The 27,205-nt window shown below is 41.2% G+C and overlaps 2 protein-coding genes across 2 annotated transcripts in view; both read right to left on the bottom strand.

Moving 5' to 3' along the window:
* The window catches only part of GRIN3A (glutamate ionotropic receptor NMDA type subunit 3A), a 164,588-nt gene that overhangs the window by 10,131 nt on the left and 127,252 nt on the right, over nucleotides 1-27,205 (bottom strand). Inside the window, exon 7 of the mRNA XM_012467133.3 lies at nucleotides 85-249. Within this exon, the coding sequence (XP_012322556.2) occupies nucleotides 85-249 (165 nt within the window). The remainder of the gene's footprint in view (nucleotides 1-84; nucleotides 250-27,205) is intronic.
* On the bottom strand, nucleotides 7,124-10,422 carry PPP3R2 (protein phosphatase 3 regulatory subunit B, beta). Its single transcript, XM_064375959.1, has one exon. The coding sequence runs from the start codon at nucleotides 10,381-10,383 to the stop codon at nucleotides 9,862-9,864; it is 522 nt and encodes a 173-aa protein (XP_064232029.1). The 5' UTR covers nucleotides 10,384-10,422; the 3' UTR covers nucleotides 7,124-9,861.

Raw genomic sequence — 27,205 nt, 5'->3', positions numbered from 1 at the left:
CAGTCTGACATAGGGTTCTGGAACCTCCCATCACTAGGAATCTACAGTTTAAGAATATTGGAGCAGGACACTGGCAGCACTCACCTGGCTGGTGTGGAGCCAGTATTGCAGCTTGGATTTGTTTTTGATTCGTGGTAGCAGCAGCCTGTATACTATGTGCTCACCAATGGTGGTCAAGATGGAGAGACCAAATCCAATGCACAGCAGCACGAAGAGTCCAGAGAAGTGTTTGATGCCCATTTGCAAAGTCTGTAACAGAACAGGAAAGAAAAGGCCATGAATGCAATGAGATACCTGGCCCAATGCTTGTGTACTCTTTTTGGTTTCAGATGGATATTCATTTTTTCTGGACTCAAGGAAAGCTGGAGACTGTTTCTTCCTATGTGTTCTGTGACCTTCATTTTACATCGTGAAAGAAATTCAGCCAGTGTTGGACTGAGGGCTGCCAAGAAGTACCCAATTCCTAGGGTGTGAGAAATAAAAATAAGATTCAAACTCTTCAAGTGGCTGAACAAACTTTCTCTTGTCCAAGGGAACCCTGGAGAAACCTTGAAAACTGAGTTCCTGGCCTTGACAGGATGGGAGGTCTGTCATGCCTCAGTATGCCCCTTCCTTATTAACCTTTAGCCATAATTCATTCTTAAGAAGTAAGCAGAAACTAGCTCTGGAAAACAAGAAACTGATAACTCATTGCTTTATCTCCTTTAGCTAATCATCTGAGGCTAGATTCTCCCTCCCTCTGCAGTTTCAGTGTGACAGCTCACCAGTTTCACAATGCACCCTTCCCAAAAAATGATCACAATCTTCAGATGGTTTTGGCCAACTTGTGGAGGATGCACAGTGAGGGTTTTCATGTCCTCCACTTCACGTTTGGACATCAGAAGACCAAAAACTCTACCCTCGGGTCATGCTGATGCCTCCATTCTTTGAACATGGAGCTTATGAAGAGACATGAAGCTTAACTGCACACCTGCATGTATCGTTTTTTATAAATATTTATGGCTCCTCCTATAGCTTATTCAATACACATACTCAGCCACCCCATGCAGCATAAATTCCTGTTCTCGTTTACCCCTCCCTTGAAGTGCTTGCTCTCAGCTTCTGCTGAGGCTACGCTTCCCAGGCTGCTGGCTGCAACCCTTTATGAGAAGTAAAGAAATCCTGTCCAAATTTATGAAGCTCATAATTCTTCAGTTGACAGGTGCTATTCATATGTTAATCCCATTGTGCAAATAGCCCCTGGAGTTGTGCCAAGGCCCTGGGTCTGGACCACTCTATAGTCTTAGAGAGAGATTGAGAGAGATAGAGATAGAGAATTGAAACAATTTAATTGAAACATTGGGTCGCTGTCAAGGAAGGGACCTCCCTCAGGGGCGGAGAAGTAGGAGATTTAAGGGGAAAAAGATGGTAAGTTCAGTAACTGGAATGTAGATCTGGTAGAGAACATGGAAATCATCTAGCTCATTTATACAGATGAGGAAAGTGAGACCAGAAAAGTGCAGTAAACTGAGCCAAGTTACCAAAATAGGAAGAGAAGGAACCTAATAATATTTATTGGTTGCTTACTTTCTGCCAAGTGTTTTACATTAAAATAGATATTATAACCTCAATTCTATAACTAAGGAAAGTGGAGTTCCTGCAGCTTTTAAAGGCAGTCCATTTCTGTTCCGCTCCAAAGCCTGGGCTCTTTCTGCTATACTGCCCTACACCAGAACAGCAGCAGTTACGGCAACAATAGTAGTCACAGTAAATACATGTGGCCACAACTTTACTAAGTGATTTGTATAGATTATCCTAGAAAACCCTCACATGTACTCTAAAATGGCCATTATTTAGCCACTATTTAGACATCAATGACAAGAGTCAACCCTGTAGAAGGAAAAACATTGAATATATTGAGTTTATACTATGTGCCAGGGACTCTTCTGAGTATCAAGGGATGGAGATAGAAGGAAGTTGTATCTTCCCTTTTAAGCAGCTTGAGTCTAGGGAGAAAACAAATGTATACCTTCATGATATGTTTGATCCACACTTCCTGGGATTTGTGGAGAAGATGGCTCATGAGATAACATGTGAATAAAAGAGGCAGGATGGGGAGGTGGGGTGGGGACCGTGGACATACTAACCTGAAGGTAGCATAAACAAAGGAAAAAAGATGTGACTTTCCTAGACAGTGGTATAGTGTTGTGAAACTGACTGCTGTGGCTGAAGGGAGGGCACTCAAGGCATGAATAGTGCCATCGTTTGAATGTATGTGTCCCTCCCAAACTCATATGTTTAAACTTAAACCCCAAGGGTTGGTATCAAGAGCCCTCATGAAGGGATGGATGAATGTCCTTATAAAAGGGCTTGAGGAAGCTAGCTAGTCCCTTTTGTTGCCCTTCCACCCTTTCACCATGTGAGGACACAGCGTTTGTCCCCTGTGGAGGACAAGCAGCAAGGTGCATCTTGGAAGCAGAGACCAGGCCCTTACGAAGATACTAAACTTGCTGGTGCTTTGACGTTGAACTTCCAGCCTCCAGAACGGTGGGAAATACACTTCTCTTTCTAATAAAGTACCCAGTTTCAGGTATTTTGTTGTAATGGCACACACGGACAAAGATATTCAGTGAAAGAGAGAAAAGGCCACACTGGGCAAATCCTCAGATGCCGTGCTAAGGAGCCTGGATGTTAGCCCTTTGCTGGAAGCTTTTGGTCATCATTATCATTGATAATTATTTAGCATTTAATATGTGTAAGGCATAGTTCTGAGCACTTTATCAATGTAGCAACTCACCTAATCTTTATGACAATCTATAAGGTAAATGGTGGTATAATCTCCATTTTGTAAGTGAAGAAAGTGAGCAACAAAGAAGTTCAATAACTTGTCCAAGGTCACATGGCTGGAGAAGGTTAGAGCTGGGATATTCAAACCCATGCAGTCTGTTTTCAGAGCCTACAGTCTTCACTGCCTCATTTGTCTGATGTGAACGATCATCCTATTCTCTTTAAAGCATTTTCCTTTCATTCTCCCTACCTCTGACCCACCTCGATCCTGGAGAAACAGCCAGCCAGGCATGATTTAGGCATGGGTTGCATAGGGAAGTCTATCTGGGGGTCAGGACTCAAGGGCAAAGCTCAGAGATTTCAGGCTTTGCTGGAGCCTGACTCAGGAAATCTCTTTCCCTCTATGCCAGTACTGCAGGCTATGAATCAAAGACCAATGTTAGGGTCCCTAGAAAAGAAAAGACTAGAGCTGAGCAGGGGCTCGGAGCAGGTACCAGCTCTAGGAGACTGGCACGAGGCACAAAAACCGGGCAGATGATCTGGGAATGTAGGCTTAAGTCCAGCCCCAGGAAACAAGGAATGCTGGTCTGGAAAATGCTTTGGTAGGGAAGCACACTGGACCCCTAGGGTTTCAGAGGTCCTAGGGATTTTCCTGGAACATCTCTGTGCAAATGGTGCCTAGCTGCATAAAGCTGACATGCAGAAAGTACATACAAATGTGTCTGAAAATAGTCCTTGGTCTAGACCTATTTTAATGTGTACAGGATATGGCTATTCTATGAAGAATTCAGTGAGTTATTGCTGCGGATTAAGAACAGACTGGGAAAATTTATTTTGGACTTTAACATCATCAAACATTCAGTTAAACTCTGAGCATATGGGCACTGCTTTTTTGTAAGACACTGCCAAGATGAGGAAGAAAAATGTAAATTGCAGCGAGTCATCTTGCTTTTAAAGACATGGTTCCCTCTGTTTTCTTGTGCGTAACAATAATTAGTCTTATTTTTCTCTTAGTACCTCAATAACAAATAGGCCGTATTCAGTTAATATTATACACTTTTTTTCTTTAAACTTCTGTTGTTTATACCCACATGCTAACAGACTAACAGAGGTAGTTATTGTTTTTAAATTGGGCATTTAATACATATGCCAGATACAATATATGTGAGTCTGGTTGAGGACAGTTGGGTAAGATTGTGTAGTGTAATCATTTTGAATTAAAAAAATATATATTTAACAAGAATCATGAAGAGAGAGAAAAAAGAGATTCATTCAGAGAAACTGGAATTTTCTCATTAACCAAGACATAGTGAAAGATCACACTTAACAAAAGAAACAGAAGAGGAGGTAATTTATTAATACAAAATCCAGGGAGAGACTGCATGAGCCTGTTAGTAGTGCTCACACATTTGGATAGACAAAAGCTTTTTGACAGCACTCTCTGCATTCTTGTAACGTGGAAACTGCTTAGTGGCTCATCAACATGGCGCTGCCCATGTTGCTGAGGAGATGCTGCTGTCTTTCTGTTTCTTGGGTTTCTTGAGCCCCCAACTTTTCTAAGCTTTGGCAACCATACTTTAGGCTTGAAAATGGTACTTAATTTGCCACATTAGCTCTGTTGTGCAGTTTTGAAAAAATTATTACTAAAACAACTCAGAAAGATATTTTTAAGAACGAAATGTGAGATTACCCATAATCCTGTACTACAAAACACTCACTTTCAATTCTCCATTTTCTCTTCTGAACAATGACCATATGCACACATATTTTTCAGAGTTCTAAGGATAGGATATAACAAGTTTGAATTATACTTTTAAACGAACTTATTTTCTAACAAACTATTTTAATATTAATTTCTAAAAATATTATTTTCTAAATATTATTTTATTTATTAATTTAGTAGCCTAACACTATTACCTATTATTTTTATTATAATTGACTAATCCCAAATTGTAGGTGTTTGCTTTTTAAAATATAATTTTTTGTATATATAACAAATATTGCTATAATAAAAAATTTTGTGTATACCATTTTTTTTTTCTGTTTTTGAGACAGAGTTTTGCAGTCTCCCAAGCCAGAGTACAGTGGAGCAATCTCAACTCACTGCAACCTCTGTCTCTCAGGTTCAAATGATTCTCCTGCCTCAGCCTCCCAAGTAGCTGGGACTACAGGCATGCACCACCACGCCTGGCTAATTTTTGTATTTTTATTAGAGATGGGATTTCACCATGTTGGCCAGACTGGTCTTGAACTCCTGACTTCAAGTGATCCTCCTGCCTCTGCCTCCTAAAGTGCTGGGATTAAAGGCATCAGCCAGCGTGACTGGCCACGTATAGCGTTTTAAAATATTTTTCTTTCTTTGAGATATATATATAGCAATGAGTGAGATTACCTGGTCAAAAGATACAACCGTTCTGATGACTTGTGATGTGTAAAATGACCTGTGGAAAGGGTGGAAGCCATTTCCAATGCCACGAAAGATGCTGCAATGCTTAGGACCTTCTATTTTTGCCAATTCTGTTTTATAATTAATCATTTTTTCCTGTTTTAAATATTGTAATTTATATTTATTAAATTAGCAAGGCTATTTTTCCATGTTTGTTTTACCTATATCCTTTTGTATGAATCATGTAATGACTTTTTTTGCACATATATTTATGCATATCAGACACAGTGAGGCTTTTTGTTGAAAAACTGCTAACCCTTTTGCTAACATGTTATGTTTCCCTTTTTTTATGTTTTCCTGTTATCTTTGTTTTGTTAAAGTTTACACAGCTATAATTTATTTTGATTATTGTACAATATTCTACCATTTCAGGCATTAGAAAACATCAATTACAGGGATAAATATTTTGTGTCCAGTGTTATATTTTTGAAAAATAGTGAACAGTCCGTTTTGAACTTCCATGCCAAAGAATGTAACTATGTTAATTTTTCTCCACTGAAACTCTTAATTTTATCTCAATATTTCAGAGTCTCCTTAGTCAATAAAAGGCTACTTCCATCTTAGAGTGGCCTGCATTTTTTCATACTAATTTAGGTTTTTATTTAAAATCTTCAGATTTAAAAAATATTGCTAATTTTACAAAAGCATTGTGAGAACAAACACCATATAAAACTAATAGCAACAAAAGCAAACATTTGTAGGTCAGAGTTAGCCTATGAGTGGTCAGATTACGTCCTCTGATCTACACAGCTTTATTGCTACTATGGTGACCCTTCAGTGTTATAATTTTTCATTATGATCAGTGAATTCCTGATGATTCATGATTTATAGTTCACTGTGACTGGCCACTGGGGTAGGTACGGTAGTTGACACAGGAGCAGAGGAGTCCAGTCTGATTCTCAGTCTAGTGGCCTTGTTCCTCTGCCACGTGTCTCATAACGACACTTTGCCGAGCCTCTTCCTGTTCAAAGTATTCAAAATAGATATAACACCCTAGCAGACTAACTAGCTACTCTGTATCTTAATAGAGAGAAAGAATCAATAGTATAAGTGAAGAATGGAATTTGTAATTTTTTTTTTGTACAGATATGAACTACTGATTATAGCTGGCGGGAAGGTTGGAATTTGTAATTTTTGTAAATAAAATGTTGTTTTCATTTAAAAAATTTGTATCATTCCTTGGACAGTGGCTTAGAAATTTGTAATTTAAAAAAATATTTCTGGAAGATATTTTTTCCTTGATAATGTTTCTAAAGCATGATAGAATATAAACCAAAGCTAAATGGAACTTGCTGAGGCCATATTTTTTTCTCTGTTTCAGAAGGAGTGTTAGTGGTCTGGGGATTGCAACATATGGTAGAGAGCAGACACCATCCATTAACATGGGATTCATAACAACATATTGTGACTCATCTCAATAGCCTCAGAGCATATTGGTTTGTGTTATCAGTTTAATCTAAATACTGTCACCTGTTTCTCAAGATGAGCCAAAGGTGGAACATGGTTTAAAACTGTCTTGTCTAACATCTGTTTCATTGCAATACATGGAACCAAAGAGGTGGAGGCTGCTTGTTCTTTGACAAGCAGTTGACCTCTTTGGGCTTCAGTTTCATAATTTATGAAAACTGAGACTTGATTTGATTACATAGTTAAGACTATAATAAATAATTTGAGACAGGTAGATATAGGATCTATAAAAATAAGATAAATACAGAGAGGTAGAAATAAAGCTCAGGATATGGGGTCAGAAATCCTGGTTCAAATCTGTGCTTTGCCACTTACCAGCTCGGTGACTTTGGAGAAGATTCTAGATCTTTATATGGCATCATCTGTAAAGCTGAAATAGTGGGACCAGACTCACAGTGTTGTTATGATGATTAAATGGTATGTATAATAAAGGTTTATCAAAAGTTATGGGATAATTCCTCAATAAATGTTTATTATTATCACCCCAAGAAACTGTGTAGAACTAGGTTTGCTGGCAACTGGCAATTAACTGACAGGAAAACAAAGCATTGTGATTTGGGAATAAATGTGATTCTTTTAATCCAAATATCCAGTCAGATCTTTCCAGTGTTAAATCTAGATACAGGCTCTCAGTTCAAGGTCATTGCCACAAAGCCTTGGGTAACTATCTTAGGTAGACTTATTGGACAATTAGCTTGTTCATTCCAGCCACTCCAGAAACTGAAATATATTTCCTCTCTTTGTTAAATGCGAATATGTAGTCCAGCATGTTTCAAACCCTTGGTCATAATTTTAAAATGACCATATTTTAACGTGCACATTGCAGCGTATATAAATAATGTCTCCCTTTAATGACAATAATGTCCTCTTGGCTAGCATGACTTGTGCTCACTTTTGCCATGTAAAATTGCTCCACAAAAAGAAATAGGTTGGGCTGGAATGAGAGATTTTCTTTTAAAATTTCCCCAGTTCTCAAGTCAAAAAGTTTATTGTCCCCTCTGCAAATGAAGGAGTGGGAGGACCTTGAAAAATTGTTCCCATTGTTTTCTCTCTGGGTGTGGACATGGGCTGGACACAAATGTCCGGTTAATTTTAGAGTGGGCATAGCTAAGAACTAAGTGTTCAAAAGCAACCAGCAAGCCTCATGTCTCCTTTACATACTGGTCTTGTAGAAGGGGAGGAAGCGGGAAGAGAAGGGAATTCGTTGAATGAAAGTGGAATTGTGCTCCAGGTGTGTTGCATGTCTTTTTGAATCCTCAGAATAACCCTGGCATGGATCCTCTTTTTAATTAGGTGGAAGGACACGGAGAGGCTAAGTAAATCACAGCTAAAAAGAGGTGAGTGTGGCAACAACCCAGTAGCAACTGAATCCGATGAACATTGCATAATGTTAACACCACAGGGTTGGGAGTGTTTATCACAATTTTTAGGGTTGCACAGGAATTGAAGGGGCAAGGATTCCCATTTTTGTGGTTCCTAAATAATCTATTAAATAAAAAAGTATATGGTAGGGTGCCTTGGTAGATGGTTTCCCTGCCAGTGATTAAATTTGTGGACTTTTTTTTTTCTATTTTTGGTCAAGACCAGTTGTCAGCTTCTTACAAATAAAATAGCAATAAATCTCCTTGAAACAGATCTTCCGTGTCCTGAAAAAAGTTACCTGAGTGGTATCCCTTAGCTAAGCAAGTGTAGGGAGAGTATGTTTCATTGTTCTGCTGTTTGAAAGCCTAAATATATAGGAAGTGGTTCTCTGTGACAAAAAGGATTGGGGTGAAGCCGCAGATGCTGGGGCCAGTCCTAGCCCTGCTTTTCTGAGGACAGTTCCTGCTCTGAGAACTGACAGTAGTATGTTCATACAGGTAACATTAGGGGTACAGGCAGTGATGTATTTACTGGTAAACCAATTCTCCAAAACAAAACAAAAAAACTTAAAAGCTTTTTTTCCTTTCTCACCATGGCTAATCTAAAGCTACCAACATGACAGAAATAAGTGGGAAGAGACACATGTATTCTGGATCTCTTCCGAAACCACAGGCTCCAGCACGCCCAATGGTGGAGATCTATTAGGGCGTGAGGACTTCTGCGCTGAATGTTCCATTAGGGAAAAGCCTTCCTGGAATGAGAGACCTCTCAGCTTCTCTACTAGGCCCCAGATCTGATTTTCAAAATCAGCACAGCTAGTGTAGCCAGCATCCACCTCTGCTTGGAGACACAATTGTCGATCTCCGCATCTCTGAGCAACAGACACAATGCCACTTCAGCATCCTAGGGAGATTCCACTGCAGCCTGAATCTTTACTGCCTCTCCTCCGTGGAACAACAGACTAAATGTCCCATTCTCTCCACCTGGGGTAGGGACCAGTGTCAGAGGTGAGAGCACGTTCTGGGAAGGTCCTTGCCCTACTTAGCTGGAAGTCCCCTTCATTGAATTTAATACTGGAGTGGGCCACCAACCCTGGAAACCCACTGCCACTGAGGCTGACGGTTGAACTGGGCACTTAGTCCAGGCTTAGCATTTCCTATAAGATCCCTGAAGCTAGTTTCTGTTCAGAAGTTGGAGCAATGACTCAGGAGGAGGCCAAATGAACTCCTACCCCTGAAACATGCACAGCGATTTCTGGATGCATTGTGGGGAGTGGGGCCACAATCTGCCAAAAGATGGGACTTTGTTCCCCAAGAAAAGTGATTACAAGACGCCCAGCAAAGAGAAATATATTTGTCCCTATTGCTACAGTAGGATGGTTAACAATCTGGGAAGATATCCGAACACAGGCAAATGAAAACAGTTCACCTAACCCCCACGCAAATTATAAATTTCCTCCCTTATACAAACAATGATGAGAAATGACAGCAAAAGTGTATATTTTCTAATTTTTGAACTTTTAAAGTACTAGTTTGGTCTTTGAATCAAAATAAAGAAAAAGATGTTTATAAAAGCCATTTCCCTTTCTTTCCCCACTATGCTCCTTTGACTTGCTCTTCCTCCTGTAGGGTACCTTGAGTCATTCAGAGAAGGAGAATTAATAGCACTGAGCTGGTGATGAAGCTCCTTTTAGGACATGTGGCTTCACAAAGAGAAATACTTTCAGGTAAGTCAGAGAGACACTTGGACGTCTTGAGCAAATTTTGAGAGAGGTAGGGAAGAAAGCAAAAGTTGTTGGGTGGTGCTCCTAAGAAAAACGCTCACATGATGAGGACCAGCTTCTTGTGGATCTCCAGGTCTCTGACCACAGCACTGAATTCCTCAAAGGATATCTTCCCATCGCCATCCCTGTCCAGGATGATGATGGTTTTGTCGACCAGCTGCTGGAGATGCCAGTCCGTCAGGTTGTTGCCCACCATCATCTTCAGCACCTGGAAGAGCTCCCCGTTGGAAATGTAGCCATCTTCATCCATGTCGTAAATGCTGAACGCAAACCTCAGCTTCTGCTCCTCGTCGCTCCTGACGCTGAACTGGGAGGCCCCCCGGATGAATTCCTTGAAGTCCACCTCTCCATTGCCGTCGGTGTCGAAGACGTCGATCACTCGCTGCACCAACGGGTTGTCGCGCAGCTCCGGCAGGGACATGAACTCCTCCACGCTGAGAGAGCCTGATTTGTCCAAGTCCAACTTCTTAAAGCTCCTGCCCAGCCTTTTGATTTCATCATTGTCAAAGTGGGAGCACATCTCAGCCGGGTAACTGGCCTCATTTCCCATCGTGGACATCTGGCAAGGGCCGGGGCTCGCAGGGTCAGAGGAGGGAGCAGGGGTGGTGCCCTCGGGCGGGGCGCGCGCCCGGACGGTTGAGCTGTGGGGTGGGGGTAGAGGGCTCCCGGGGGCCCTGGTCAAGCAAAAGGGCAGGGGAGCGGAGGGAGGGGAGGCAGGTCAGTAGCGGGGAGCGGGGAGGATCGGGGGAAAAGGGGGAGGAAAGGAAGGTGGGCGCTGTCTGGACAGGGGTAGAGGGAGGAGAGAGTGGAGCCTGGGGGTGCCCAGGAGAGGCAGGGGTGGAGAGCTGGGCTGCCCCTCCTATTTTCCTTCTCTCAAACTCCTTGTACCTTTCCATGATAACCCCGATTTCCCTGGCAATTATTTTATCTACTTATTTCCTTTTTTTCCCCCTCTGAGAAAGTAAACTCCAAAGGGGAAAGGGTCACATCTGTATTATTCACTGCAGTATCCCAGCAGCACAGTGCTTCACAAGCAAGATGTGCTTGATAAATATATGCCAAACGACCGAACTGCAACCAAGGATGCTGCAAACTTAGTTTACTGGCCTAGTGTAAGGACAAAACGAGGTGACACATCAAGGCATTGATAGAGTGTGGTTTCCACGATTCTCTGGGAGGGGAAGTCAGGGTTGACATCCTTCCTTTTTCAGGACGTAGGATTTAGAGTGTAAGAGACCATGCCAATATCACACAGTATTTCTTACATGCATCACCTACAGGCACTAACATATTCCTGAGGAGTATAAACAATGCTGAATTCAGGGCGTTTTTCAAGAAGACACAGGTCTCAAGAGCACAGCCTCTGTTACTTTCTTCCCTCCAATCCATCATCTCATGCCCAAGTCACATCTTTGTTGTTGGTGCCTCGCGGCAATCCTACAGAATACTTCAGGGGAATGGTTGCAATGTGCCCAAAGAAGCCTTTTGTGTGTGTTGAGAGTCGGTCGCCTCTGGATGATCTCACTTTTCTCCTTTAGTTTCAACTAGATTTGTTCTTTCTGTTGGAGGTGAATCTCACATGCCTCCTCATATTCCTTCTTCCTTTAGGAGCACGTCAGTTACTCCAAATGCATAAGAAACAAATGTGGTTCAAGAGCAAACAGTTCAAGGGGAGATGGGGGAACCTCAGGCCACTAAATCGAACTGAAAGAGGCAAACACTCCTTTGCTTTAAAAAATGTTGGCAAGTTCTGTGTTCTTTAGTTCAGCCAAAAGATCAGTCTATAGATAAGCATGCTGAAATAAGCAAAACTAAGCCACTGACCACCTTATCATTAGGTCTGGCTATTTTATTTTCCTCTATAAACAAATGATAATCCATGGATATATTTTGAAGCTGATGGTGGATATTACATAAATGAAACCCCTTTTCCCAATTAGACTGTGATATTGGAACATGCTTTATTTTACTTGCTTGCTTTTCAGTTATTTGGAGAAATGAGCAGGGTACAGTTTGGCTACAAACCTACTGAATTTGCAGTGTTAGGGATGCCACCTTAAATTATATTACAAGATGCCTAAAATCAGTGTTGGTCTCTAAATGCTTGCAACCACTGTAGCATGTGTTCTTTCTAAAGCACAAAGACCTTTCTGGACTTTCTGGGGAAATACTCAGGCCCTGGAGCTGCAGTTCTGAAAAATCAGAAATCTCAGGGGCAAGGACAGAACTCTATCTTTTGGGCATGCAGTGGGGCCCCGAGTCTCTGGAATTGTGTTATTGGCCTCATCTTGTGTCTTTGACCACAGTGTAGTCCCGCTTCTTGGCCGCAAGTGAAAGACTCTACCTGGAAGAAGCTTAGCACAAAAGATAATTTGTTGGAAGAACCTCACATAATCAAAAGAAGAGCTGAATGATTCAGTCTTAGGAAGAGTGAGGATCCCACTGGGTTTAAGGAAAACTTGGAACCAAGACCTCAGGACCAGTTATGTAATTTGCAGGGTGCTTTGTTTGAAAATGATTAAGAACTTCAAGATGGCCACAAAAGAACATTAAACCAAGTACAGGACCTTATGTGAATGCATGGGCCACATGCCCATGAAGCTGGCCCTACAAGGAGCTGCACCCATTGCCCTCTCTGTACCTTTCACATATGCTTCTCTTTCCTTAACTCCCTCCTATAATAAAGCAATTCCTCCACATTACAGAGGACATGACCACCGACAGATTCTAAGTTAAGACTTTGGGGTTTTATCATCAGAAAAGACGGACGTTTCCCTGTTCTAGTTAGATGCCCATAAATCTCAGTAACAGGCTCTGATTGGTCTCACTTGGGTTGCATTCCCACCCCTGAGCCATCAGACATGGCTTATAACAAATGAAAGCGTCTATTTGAACCTCATGGGTGGAGCTGGGGTGGGGAGTGGGGGCTGGGTAGGAAGAGCAGGTACCAAAAGAAGCACATGCTCACTTGTCAGAATGGGTGATGCTGAGCAGACAGAACAACAGATGGGCGTTAGACAGGTCCATTAGTGCTGACTCCGTAGGAGAGAGGAAGCGTTTTCAACTCCCTTCAGTTTTGCCAACTGAATAGGCCACAGATCTTGCTTTTGCTACAGGTCTCCACTAGCTCATTCATTTCTGCCCGGTCCATCTTATTATTTGCTAAAATATCCCTTCACCTCTGTGTAGATAGAATCAGTATCTCACTTGCAGACACTCTGGAGAGTTTTACAAACTGTGGGTTACAACACGTTAGTGAGTGGTGAAGTTGGTTTAGTGAGTTATAAGCAACATCAAAAAAGTAGAATAGCAGATTACTGAAGAGAAAGTATCATCAGTTAAAGGGAAGCACTGTTACTTCATAAAGTTGCTGTTTCCGTTGTATTGACATATAGCTATGTAAAACTAAATATAGTATATATATGATAAAGGCATACCAGGTCATTCTGGATTTGCAATATGACATTTTCTTTCTTGGGTTACAGTAAAAAAGACAGTCTGACATATATTATGGAACACAGTGTTTTGATACGTTATAGGCTCATGCCATGAGAATAATTCAACAGCAGAAACACCTTCATACTTGTTGATTCTCTGTGAGATAAAGTGGATGGATCTGGAAATAATAATCTATAGCTGTATTATCCAATTATATATGTAGTTTTAAAATTTTTTAGTAACATTAAAAAGCAAAAAAGCGTATTTTAATAATATGTTTATATTAACCCAATATATCCAAAGTGTTACCATTTCAACATGTAATCAATATTATCATTTATGAATGAGTTCTTTTACACCTTTTTGTTGTTGTGTATTTTATATTTACAGCACCTCTCAGTTACAGCTCACAACATTCCCAGTGCTCGGTAACTACATGTGGCCATCATACTGGACAGCACAGATCTAGACAGTTTAATGGAAAAGGAAAGTTTGGAGGCTAAAATATTTAATGGTTGAATTATTATCCCAATTGACTGAATTAATTAGGTATAAAAGAGGTATTATGGTATTATTTTTTTATAAGGTAGAAAGAATTTAAAATGGGGACAACGCAACATCAGATCTTATCTGTTCACTTAGTAGCAGTAAAACTTTGGACAGGTTGCTTGACATTAATTTTCCCATATGAAAAATGGGGCTAATCATATCTATTTAGTAAAGTTTTATGAGTATTAGAGCTAATGTTAGTCAATATAATAAGTCATTATCATGATTGCTATTATTACTAATTTTATTGTTACTTAACCTGCTAGTAGAGACGAAGGCTTAAAGGATACCAGCCTGCCCTGGGCACTTAAGTATACGTATGGCCACGTAACAACACTCCTCATGTATCGGTTACCATATGCCACACACTGATCACATGCTATACCAGCATTCAAGTTGGCTCCTCCAGTTCAGAACCCTTTGAGGATTGAACGCAGACCTTCCATTACAGACCTGAGAAATGCAGTAACCAACATCACTGGCCCATCAGGCACTCTTAGGGATTCCTCACGGACATTCTTCTGAGTAATTCCTTTATGGTCATTTAGAAAGGAGCTCCCAGTGTGAAAACTCTCAGTCAGCTGTATTTCCCCATGTGAGTGTGTGGTTAGGAGGCAGCAAAGGGTAATGGAGAGAGCATAGCGGGTAAACAGTAGGTTCCAGCCTCAGCTCTTTCGCTCATTAGCTGTGAGCCTTTGAGTGAAGCTGTTACTGTATCAGTCTCAAAGTCCTCATCTGTGAAATGGTGGTAATACTTATACCTGCTTAATCTACTGATGTGTTGTTATGAGAGTCAGACGAGGTAGTGTATATAGAAACGTCACAGGAATGTTGAATGGTCACACAGACAGTACTGGGAAGACGGTACCACTTCACTAAAATAATTCAGGTGTTCAGGCAGATCCATTCTACTCTGTGCTGTAGAGGATGTAACATTATGCTAAATCTGGAGTTTTAGTCTATGTGAAGTTGAGTTCCCATTGTTCTACATTTCATAAACCGTGTAGTACACCATTATTACGGGACTCAATGCCATTGTTTCGATTTTCTCTGGCCATTGTTCTTAGTCATTTCCATGGAAAACACTATTTGTTACTTTTTCTGTTCATCACTGTGGATTGACGTGGACTGTGAGACATCCACTGAAGTAAGTAAATTAAAAGGGCTGACCGACTGTTTGGGAAGAAACCAGGAGCCTTGATGGCACTTCTAGTTCAGCAAGTCATTTTTTTTTCCCTCAAAAGTTTTCAGACAAAGAACTATGAGTTGGTCACACGTAAAAATAACTGACATTAGAAAATGAAACTGACAGAAATGGAAATGATGAGATCTGAGGTTCATATAAAGCTTCATTTTTCAAGCCAGTCAGGAGACCAGGTTCCTCAACAGGGTCACACAGCTGTTCTAGAAGCTATACAGGTGGTCCCTGACATTTGGTTGGAAGCTCTCACCTTTCTGTAGCACTGCCGGTCACCATATTTAATAACCATTAAAGTACTGACGTTAGCCACAGTGTAGACTGTGGAATCAGCTTAAGTTTAAACTGTTTCTGAGCATCAGGTTTGTCATTTGCAAAGCAGGAATAATACAATGGTTTCATAGCGTTATTGTAGCTATATGTGAGATAACACCGAAAATAAAAAATATTTTTAGAAAACATCTAAAATAGTGTCAGCACGCAGGTACTAAATACATTTTATACCTTGTCTCTTTTATTTTCACTTTCCTAATTCTTTTTTTTTTTTTAGATGGAATCTTGCTCTGTTGCCTAGGTTGGATGGAGTTCAGTTGTGCGATCTAGGCTCACTGCAACCTCCATCTCCCTATTAGTCAATATAGTAAGTCATTATTACATTGAATATAATCATTAAATCATTATTAAACCCCTTTTTTGGGATTTAAGGAATTCTCTTGCCTCAGCCTCCTGAGTAGCTGGGACTATAGGTGCATGCCACCATGCCCGGCTAATTTTTTGTATTTTAGTAGAGATGGGGTTTCACCGTGTCGCCCAGGCTGGTCACAAACCCCTTAGCTCAGGCAATCCGCCTGCCTCGGGCTCCCAAAGTGCTGGGATTACAGGCATGAGCCACCGTGCCCAGCCCCATTCCTAATTTTTCATTTGCTTTTTATGAAGCAGAAATTTGACTATGACTGTATATATGTATTTTACCTTTTTTGGATGTGACAAACCTTATTTCAAATTTAAATTCACTTAGGAAATATATATTGAGCATCTCCTATGTGCCAAGCTTTATGTCAGGCAATGGGGTTTTCTGCAATGAATAAGGCATAGTCTCCTGATAAATACAGTTTCGCCATTGAGAAATCTATAGTTTAAGAAGCAGTATGCCTTTAAGACACACTATACTGACTATTTGGTCAGCATTTTATGTTTAGCATGTATATTCAAAAGAATTAGAAATAATATGTTTGGTTTTCCTTTGTAATACTGAGATGGTGCTTAATGAGTTTTGGTATGTATGGTTTTAAATCAGAGTTTTGCTATTTAGCAACTCTGTGACCTTGGCCAAGTTACTTATCTGAATCTTTTCACTCATCTGTAAAATAAGGACAATGATTACTCATAGCATCACTTTCAGGATTAAATGGGATAGATTATAAGAAGTAGGCTCAATGCCTGTCACATAGTAGGTACAGAAATGGTAGAGATTATAATTATTGCTTACTTTAGGTTGCATAAAAAACTCAAATAGACTGTTTGCATACATACACATATATATTCAGCTATTTATTTGTTTTCTCAACAAATATTTATTGAGCATCTACTATGTGAGACGAATACATTACTGACCTGGAGTGGATAGTTTTCCTGTTGTCCCTGTTCTCCTGGAGCTTACAGTTTTGACAGGAGGCTGGACATTAACCAAATTATCATGTCCATAGATGTAAAGGGGCACCTGTCTTGAGAAGTACATGGTGCCGGGAGAGTTTGGACAACAGAAACCTTTACTGGTAAAATGATGATTGATCTACACGCTTAAGAAGTAGAAGAAGTTAAGTAGATATTCTTGGAAGGAATGAGTGTTCCAGGTAGAAGAAACTCCATGTGCAAAAAGGCCCTAGGGCAGGAGGAACAAAACAAGTAGGAGGAACTGAAAGAACCCCAGTGTGACCGGACTAGGGAGGTCAGGGTAGAGCATGGTGTTGGATGAAGCTGTAAGATGGTTTGAACATTCCTCACACAATGAAGAAAGGGCAACATTTACTCAATTATTCTTTTTTTTTTTTTGAGATAGAGTCTTGCTCTGTCACCAGGCTGGAGTGCAGTGGCACGATCTCAGCTCACTGCAACCTCCACCTCCCAGGTTCAAGCAATTCTCCTGCCTCAGCCTCCCGAGTAGCTGAGACTACAGGTGTGCGCCACCACACTCAGCTAATTTTTATATTTTAGTAGAGACGGGGTTTCATCATGTTGGCCAGGATGGTCTCGATCTCTTGACCTTGTGATCTGCCCACCTCGGCCTCACAAAGTGCTGGGATTACAGGCGTGAGCCACCGCGCCCTGCCTCAGTGATTCTTTATAGGGCATAATTTATTCAATCATGTTTTAACATGTAAAGTATTGGGGTATTCACAGATAGTCTTTGCTCAAAAGCTTACTGATCACTGAGTGAACTGAGGCATTAAAGAGCTATAATGAATAACACAAGATGGACAATAAACATGTCATCAGAGAGGTAAGGGAAAAGAACTCTGAGAACTCAGAGAACAGAGAAATTACTTCTTGCTGGGAACAATAGAGGAATGCTTCTTTTCTTTTCTTTCATGAAATATTTGATCCTGAGGGAGACAAAGGGAGCAAGTACCATAATCACAGAAGTGGGCGAGAGTGCAGGTGTAGACGTTAACGAATTGCTTATTATGGCTGAAGTACTTGAGCAAAGTAGCAGAAGATGAGCTAGACGGAAACAGGTGAAGCAGGGTTTTGAATGTTTGGCTGAGACATTTAGTTTCTATCCAGTAGGGAAAGCACAAGTTTTATCAAAAGAACAACTTAATCAGCATTATATTCTGGAGAGATGAATCTGGCACTGTGGGTAGATTGAACAGGACAAGAGAATCAGTACCTGGGAGAGCAGCTAGGAAACAATGAAAAATGCAAATGCTTGTGTAGAAGAGCCTGAGCTGGGATGAAAGAAGCACTAGAAGTAAAATGCGGAGTGTATTAATTATTTTGCAAGAGCTGCTGTAATGAAGCAGTGCAAACGGCGTGGCTTAAGCAACAGAAATTTATTGTCCCCTAGTTCTGGATGCCAGGAGTCTGAAATCAAGGAGTTGGCAGGGCCATGCTCCCTTCGAAACCTATAGGGCAAGCGTCCCTTGCCTCTTCCTAGCTCCTAGTGGTTTGTGATCGTCTTTGGCCTTCCTGACTTGCAGATGGATAAATCCAGTCTCTGCCTTCATCATCACATGGTGCTCTCCCTGAGTGTCCCTGTCTTGGCGTGGTAGATAGCTTCTTATAAGGATACCAGTCATATTGGATTTGGGGTTCGCTCTTACTGCAATATGACTGCATCTTAACCAATCACGTCTGCAATGACTCCATTTCCAAATCAGAACACATTCTGAGGTGTTGAGAATTAGGACCTCAGAACCTCAATATCTTTTTATTTGGCCGGGGGACACAATTCAACCCATAACACTAGGCTGAAGTCTTATTGGATAGAAGGACAGAGGGAAGGAGCTCAGAGGAGGTCCCAGATGTGTGTGTATTGGCTTTCCCGACCAGCTAGCTCTAAGCTTTCATGTTTCAGGAAGCTAACTATGTTGTGTGAGAAGAGGGGCATCTCTATAAAGGCTCCAGGGCTCTCCCATGACGTTGCCTTCTCATCCAACACATCCTGAAATTCTACCAACTCCCACAGCCGCATGGGGAGGAACTGTCCTCAGATGCCCTGGAGGAAATGTCTAAAAATCTCTCACATTTTTAGACTTGGTTTATGCCTTTTGTGAGAAAGATAAAAGATGGCTTTTCCAGTATTTTGTAACACCTCACATCAAGAGCCATTAGATGGCAATCTTCACACATTTCCATGCTTCCTCTGCTTTCTTCAATACTGAATCCTCAGAGCCCAGAGGCAACTCCTCTCTGCACAGGGAATAGAAGGTGAGGGAGGAGTCCCATTTCCTGTGATCCCCCACAGATTTTAGTGCATGGAAGTCTAAAAAAAAAATGGAAGGAAGACTGTCTCTCACAAAAGTCCTAATCAGTTTGAGCACCGTTCATACCTTTTAGTTGCATAGTAAATAGCATTTCATAAATATTCATGATTTGTTGAATTTAACCGGGGGAAAGCAAGAACTCTTAACAGTATGTGGTCTTGGGTATAATTTATGCCCAAGCATCTCTGGTATATAAAAGAGGGGACTCTTATTCCAAGAGATCTGTTTACTTGATTATTAGCAAGGGTGAAGGAGACACTTGCTGAAATGAGTTTTACTTCTCTCAGAATCCAAAATTCTATCATTATAGTAGCCAGAGAGCAGCAGCCCTAATCTTGTGATGATATGGAGAGAGGAGAAAACAAGACTAGAGAATTGTAGGTCTGGGGCCTGTTCACACATGAGCCCAACTTTGAAATACCATTGACTACGTGCAAAGGCCAAGTTACCATTGTTTCTATAAAGATCTGTTTTAAGCGCGGCCTAATGGTTTATATAAAGCATCTTCACGTTTTCCCACTTAGATGCTGAGCTGGAGGAAAGAAAGAACACAACACTACAAAAGTTAGTTAAACCAACGCTTTGAAAGGTAGAAAATTCCAGAACCATGCATTTCTCATTTTTCAATAAAAAATTACTTGATTCTGTAACATATAAATAAAAAGTGTTTATGTTGGAGCTATAAGATGCTTGTAATGTTAAGATGCTCCTGCTTTTTTTTGGAGATGGGTCCAAGATGGGCTTAAGAAGGTGGGTGCACCAACCGTAATTTCTTGTCTCTGCTTATTATTCACTAAATATATATATATTTTCTGCATACATGGTTCTATAATCAGGGAAAAAGGAGGGAACATTTGTTGAGCCAGGTGTTCTTCATAAACTATCTCATTAAATATATTTCACCCTCGCAGGCAGGCCCTATTATTGTTCCCGAGTTTGGAGGAAGATCTGAAGTTTTAGAACTTGCACAGCTTATATAGACACACAGCGGTGGAGCTGGGAGTCAAAGCTCGGTATGTTGCTTCCAGAGCTGACATTCTTCTGTATTCTAGACTGACTTCCATATAAGATAGAGAATGTTCCTGCCTTTAGGAGGTAAGAGGGAAGCTACAAGGCCGAGCGCAGAAAAAGTAAAGGCCTATAATTTACTTGTGGGTTCGCCTGTGTCTGCATAACAAGTGGGCCAAAGAAAGCAGCCACCTGTAATTTTAGAATTCCTGGGTAGGGGGCACTATTAAGAGGGCATACAATTCTGTCCTTCCAGTATGATTGGGTGCAGCGTCTTTGGAGGGCAAGGCCAAATTGCATTGTTTATAATTTCATGCCTCAGTGTTTTACTCAGGTTTTGCTTGGAGGGTTCTCCCATTACAGGGGCTACCTCCTGCAAGAAGCCTGCTCTCATTCCTTCTGGCTCTTCCATGAGTGAATTATGGCCTTGTTTGTGTCACTGTTTACCTTGTATCTTCATCTGTTGCTGCCCTGTGGAGGTGTGGAATTGGTTTTTTTTTTTTCACAAGTCTGTCTTGAGCTCCTGTGAGCTCCCTGCCTGTGAGCTCTGTATTCATTTCTGCCTTGGCTGCACCCAGCATGGGACATGGTATGTGGGAATTCAAAGCATGTTTGCTGATAGATGGATGGGAGAAAGGAAGACAGAAAAAGAAAAGGAAGGAAGGGGAAGAGAGGGAGGGAGAAAGAGAAGGAGAAGGAAGGGAAGGAATGAAGGAAAGGAAAGAAAGGGAAGAAAAAGGAAAGAAAGGAAGAAAGGAAGCAAAAGAGAATGAATCAATTTGTTCTTGTAGCAAGCCAGATGAAAATGAGGTCTTTCTGAGACTGGCTTCCCTTTATTCAGGCCCAATTTTATTCCACGTCATAAAAGAACACACGTACAACTCTGTGCTCCTTCAGGTTTTCAGAACACACTATCTGGATAGGTTCCACCTCACCTTATGCTTGGCTTAAATATTAAACTTAATTACATAGGCTATGCTAAGGAAAGCACTCAGCTGTCAAGGTGGCTCTTGATATACACGAGTTTTCAATTTAAAGCAATCTACAGTCATTAACTCTCCTTGCCTCCCCGTAACTTTCATCAGGTTGAATAGCAGACGGTGACGTTTTAAATGGAAAAGAGAAGGGGTAGGAATGGGAGAGGGGCAGGAGGGTGTTAAGATGTGGCCTAGCTGTCAAGAGCAGAAAAGATTGCATTAAAACTCGGCCCTCCCCCGCTGCCCTAGCCTTTTCCTTTGAGTTTTTAATACGAATCAAATGTAAACTGGACAGAAAAAACTGACCAGCCTTGAAGCTTCTCAGTGTGACTTGTGAGATTCCCTTTGACTTTCAATGTGTAGTTGACTAACCCTTCCCTTTCCTCTTCCAAGAAATTAACAGAGGGAAGAATGGATCTGCTATGAGTAAACTCCATTTTACTAATATTAATAGGTAAACACATTAATATATCAGATGCACATTTTGGGGGTCCTTGGGAATCAAGTCTGGGTACCTAGTTGAGGATGCGGAGCCGGGATGGGGAACCCAGGCTCGAGGCCAGTCAGTCCACTGTCCTCCTCTGTGCCCTGGGATTCATATCTTCAATTAGTTAGTCCAGGAATCCTCTAAACAATCCTACTTGTGAATCATGACGTCTCTTTGCTGGCCATGGCACATGGTCCTTTATTTTAAGGTAAAGAAACAAGTTTAGTGAAGTGAAGTGATTTGCCAAAGGTCACAGAATTGGTTCGTGGCAGTGTCAGGACAAATATGATTAACACTCTCCATTCAGCACCTACTATGTGTCAGGCACTTTGATATATGTTGTCTCTATTCTTTGTACCAAGCCAGAAACATAAAATATCTCCATTTTGCAATGTAGGGAAGTCAGGGAGGTTAAGCAATTTGTGTTCGTGACATTTTGACGTGGATGTTTTCATACCATGGTGATTTTTACTTTTGCAACTATACCATGCGCCTTAAAAAGAAAGCATTTAAGCTTCCATTTTAAAAATGACCTCATAATGAGGTCAACAGACGTGTTCACTCCATCCCTGCCCTATGGATCCATCTTTTAGTGGGTGAAGGTAAAGGCTGGGGGAGGATAGGAAGGGTCAAGAATGAGCTGAAGGTCAGTGGGGGCTGGTGGTCAGGAATAGGGTGAGGTAAAAGATGGGGAAAGTTCAGATGTGGGGCACTGTTTCCTGCTGCGCACTTTCCCTCATAATAAAAACACTGGGGAGTTGAATGATTTCCTTTTGGATCATTTCAAAATGTGTTTCTCTTTTTCCCTACTCCATCCAATCAAGGCCCCTGGGTTCCAAGATTAGAGCTTTCACTCTAATGATTGGTTTCTTGCTTAGTATGTATTTGTTTTCCTCAGTCCTCAATAATAATGGAGGAGACCCCTGGATTCAGTAAGAAAATCTTGTAACAAGCAAGATATGCCTTAAACTGAGGCTCAGAGAGGTTAAGTAATTTTCTCAAGGACATAGAGCTGCTTCCTCCTAGTGATGGGAGAGCCATGGTGGTCTGACTCCCAAGACCACGGTCATTTAAGTGGACTTGATTGTACTTCTCTCTCCTTCCCAACAAGTGCAAGCCATGGTCTCTCTCCCTGCAGGCTGAACCCCTGTCTGGAGGTGCAGAGGCTGCACACTCTCAGATGGTCGGGCTGCGGACACTTTTCTGTGGCTGACCCCACCCCCGATTCTTCCGCCACGAGGGACAGCGTGGGACATTCTTCTGCCCTTTCAGATCTACTCTCCACCTTTCTTCATCCTGCTTTGTGCCCTGGGAGGTGGACCTCTCTACACCATATCGACAGGCTCCCTTGACCCAAGGTAGAAGATGCAAGGGTGGGAGGAAACCAGACTCAGGTCTTTATTCCCTGGCAGTCCTCCGGGCAGGTCACTGTGGACTGGCTGTACCACGGGTCAAATGGCCCTGGCTCTTAGAAAGCCCTCTCCCATCTCCCCCTGGGTTCTAGACATGGCTCTTAATTCTTCCCTTTGAACTTAGATATGGTAATGGCTCCTTCACTTTCCCTGCCCTGGGAGACTGTAGTATCTTTGCTGGTTTCCTTAAACCATACTTTTGCAAATGGTTTTATAAAAATTCTTTTTGATCATTGGAGTGTTCTATCTGCTCCCCACCAAGATCACACCGTTTCCTCTTTCTTCCTGACTAGTCCCTTTGGTAAAAAGTGCATTTTTCAAACCATTATTTAAAGGAGCTTGCAAAAAGAGGTTATCATCTGTGTATCTTAGTAATCCCTTGAAGAATTTTAGAGGTTGCTGAGCTGTGGTCTGCTGCCTTGCTTTCCTGGTTTGTGAATAACAGATTTCATAAAACTCTTGCCGTGGAGCTCTTAAATTCACTTGAGAAATTGAAAAAAAAATAACATTTTTTTTTTTTTTTTTTTGCTGAGTCAAAAGAAAATGAAAGAAATTTACACCGTGCCGTATGTTCTTCCCAGTGGAACTGATTGACAATGAGGCCACTGCAGGCAGAGGCACAGGTGTGCAGGGAGGACCGTGGGGAAACATCTGAGGTCAATTTAAAATTCCTCTTCGAAGATTGCCAGAGCCTGGTCGGCAGAATTGGACCTGCAATTTCCTAAGTAACTCTGGGGAGCAGATAAAGCCGGGAAATTCAGGAAAAAAAGTGAGTTTATCTTCCAGAGAAACTGCAGCTAGATAGCTCTGGGGCTACAAAGAGATAGAAGGTGAATAGGTCAAGATTCTCACATTGGGCCAAGCATTAATGTCCAACTGCCAGAAATGGGGAAAAAAGGCACCTGTCATATTTTATGACTAGGTCACCATAGAATTGTTATCTAAATTAGAACTCTTCTTTCAGAGTAAAAGAAGGTGTTTACTTGCTCTTTAGCAACAGACATACACAGGGGCTGAAACTGGCAAAATGGAAGGTAAGGTAAAAAGTGAACTGAAGAATGGCATCCTCAGGGGTCAGGGGCACCTGTTGGGAGGGGATCTATCCAGGGTATATGCCTGGTTCTGTCACCCAGTGCCATGCGCTCCTCCCCATGGGTAGGGGGAAGGACGAGGGCCATGTGTATGATACAATCATTTTATTTACTCCACCCAAGAGCCACTGACGAGATGAAGAAGCTAAAGCTGAGCTGGATTAACACACCTGCCAAAGCTAAGTTGGTGGTTGACGTAAGCTTCAAAGATGGCTTGTCTGATTTCAAAGCTGATCCTGGTTCCCCACACTAGCACAGCCCAGTGGTGTATGACATTTGAGGCAAAAGGGATGGCAAGCGAAGCATTAGTAAGTATGCTTTCTTCTGACCTTTTCTGGGAGAAAGTTAAGAAGAAAAGAGCAGTCGGAGGCTTAGCGTATTGAGCAATGGGAAATCTAACAGGCAGAGGGTCTTTGTGCAGAGGAGACTAAGCTCAGTCAATGAACTGAAGATTGGTTTTATTTAATCACCTTTTATCTTTAGGTTCTATGAGGACATTCCTGAAATTCTGTCTTAGGTAGTTCAAAACAAATATGTCATACAAGAATATGTATTGCTGTTTAAATGTACCCAGGTAAGCATCATTACAAAATAGTTTCCTATTCCACAGACCAGGATTTACCGTCCAGCAGACCACCATCCCTGAGGAAGAAGTGCTCTGTGTATGTGGCCTTCCTATAGCTACACACGCTAATGTTACCAGAACTCTCTTTTATTTCTGTTTCTGACGTTCCAATAAGGACACAACTTCCCTTCGTTCTTCTCATTCCTAGTTCTCTTTCAAATGTAGCTGATCTGGAATGTGGGCCTAAGGTTGCCTTGAGAAGCACAGCTTGATCCTGATATTAGCCTATTATTCAATGCCTCCAGCTGACTCCATCTAGAATTTCCCAACTGCCTTTCCCTTGAATTTGGCCTGTTAAAAACTGCAATTGAAAAAATTTTGCTGTATTTTAGATGCATCATCTCAACAGTTTATAGCTTTCACTGATATGTGTTTTTCAAAATGTCTTTTTTTTGTCTACACTTAATTTGGTTTTGTTTGAAATTGCTGATAAATCCATATAGCCCTGTAACATATATGGTGAAACCTCATAATCCTTAAGAACATGGGTAACTTTGTGGTTATCATATTTAGGAATATGCTCAATATTTGGAAAGCATTACTGAATTTCATTTTTACCACCATTTTATAAAGTATGTATGATTAGCTCCCCAGTTTGTAGAAGCTGAGCCTCAGAATGCTCAAGTACCATGTTCTGTTATCACAGTTGGTAGAGCAGGGATTCATATCTAGAACTGTCTCCAAAGCCCATGTTTCTAACCATTATATTCTGTATAGAATACTGAATATTCATATTTTAGGATAATATTAAGGGAAGTCAGAATCACTGTATTAAAGCTGGGAGGACCTTTGCAGATGATTAAATCCAAATACCTCATTGTGCAGATAGCTGGTAGCAGCTTTCAAAGTCTACAGAGAGTAGAAGTTGTTGGTTGCTTATTCAACATCCATTCTTCTGTCTCCTCTTTCCTAAGGGAATCCTGCTTTTATTTAGGTCTTCACACTTCTCGATGTGACCCTGTGTTTCAAGGGAGGCTGTGCAATTGCCAATTCTAGGGGATCAGTTATGATTGGCCTAATCCATTATGGTGAACCCATTCCCTCACCACTGACTGGCTTAGACACAGGCAGAAGATATAATTTTGGCCAATGAAATATGAGGAAATCTAATGGAGGGCTCCTGGGACTATTTCTTCACTTTAAAAAGAGCCATAGAAAGATACCTGAAGATATCCTGATGTAGGGAGAGGAAGAATGAGTACTTCTATTGTTTATTCTTCACTGTGCTATGCTTCCATAAATAAACTCTTATTCTCAGAACAGATACATGGCAGGTATTATCGTACCCATTCACAGATGAGGAGACTCAGACTTAAGAGCATTAAGTAATTCAGCTGTTAATTGGTAGAGACAGGATTCCAATCCGGAAATGTATCTTATTTTACGTCAGATACTTTTACTTTGGAATAAATTTAACATAGGTGTATGTTAATGATTGTGTTGGTAAGTCTCCAATAGTGTGTTTCCTTCTGTGTGTCCAGGTAGAGTTAGGTTCTGAGTCTGCAGAGCTGTGTGTCCTTAGGTCCTCCTCCACCTAGGAGTCAGATGGTTCCTCCAGCTGATGCCTTGGTCGGATGATCCTCTGAAATGACAATACCCTAGGGCCTTGCATGTGATCAGGGAGGTTAAAATCATTCGGTACTGCTGGCTCTGGGGACAGGATTGGGAGGCTCCTTTTGTCTTAATGTTTTGCTCCAATTATTTTTTTAATTAAAAATCTTTTTTGTAAAGACAGAGTCTCACTCCATTGCCCAGTCTGGTCTTGAACTCCTGGGATCAAATGATCTGCCTGCCTTGGCCTCCCAAAGCGCTGGAATTACAGGCATGAGCCACTGCACCTAGCCTTGTCTTGCTGTTAATTCTGAATCACTTGAAGATGTTAACTTGAGTCAGCTCAAATGGTATAGAAAACACCAGTGATTGGCACAGGTTAGGCAATTGGTTGGTTTGTTTGCTTCCTTGGTTGAATTAACTCAATTGACTGGTATAGGCTCAAGTTAGGAAAAGCCATGCAAATCTCTCCAAATAAAGATAAAAATGTCTGCCTTACAGGGTAGTAGTGAGAAGCAAAGTTAACATTCCTTGTACAGTTTTTGTCGCGTGGTAGGAAACGGAACGTGCTAGCTCCCTGAGTCCCCATTTTCCTCGATGCTTCCTTCAAATGTTTAATCAATATAAAAATTATCTAGGGGAGAAATGTTTTTGCATCTTGTAAACATTGCTAGTTCTGTTCCTCAATGTCATTTTTCAAAAAGAATTACTTTAGAATCTAGAACTAAAAATAGGTTAACTTCTTTTTCTTTTGGAAATTAAAAAAACATTTACAGCCCATCTTATATTCCTTCCTGTCATGGCTTCCAGGAAAATCAGAAGTAAACTTAATTACCAAGGACATTGAGCAGCTTGCATTATTTATCTATCTACCTACTTACCTACCTACCTACCTACCTACATTTTGTTCTTATCATCTAGATATCTATCATCTATCTGTATTAGTTCCCTAGGGCTGCTATAACAAATTACCACAAACTTGGTGGCTTAAAACAACAGAAATTTATTCCCTCACAATTTAGGAGGCCAGAAGTCTGAAATCAATGTGCCGGCTGGGTT

The sequence above is a fragment of the Aotus nancymaae genome, unplaced genomic scaffold (assembly GCF_030222135.1).
Source record: "Aotus nancymaae isolate 86718 unplaced genomic scaffold, 86718_ANA_hifiasm-v0.15.2.pri h1tg000003l, whole genome shotgun sequence".
Taxonomy (NCBI): Eukaryota; Metazoa; Chordata; class Mammalia; order Primates; family Aotidae; genus Aotus; species Aotus nancymaae.
Note: the sequence above shows the minus strand (reverse complement) of the source record. Positions and strands in the feature narration are given on the sequence as shown.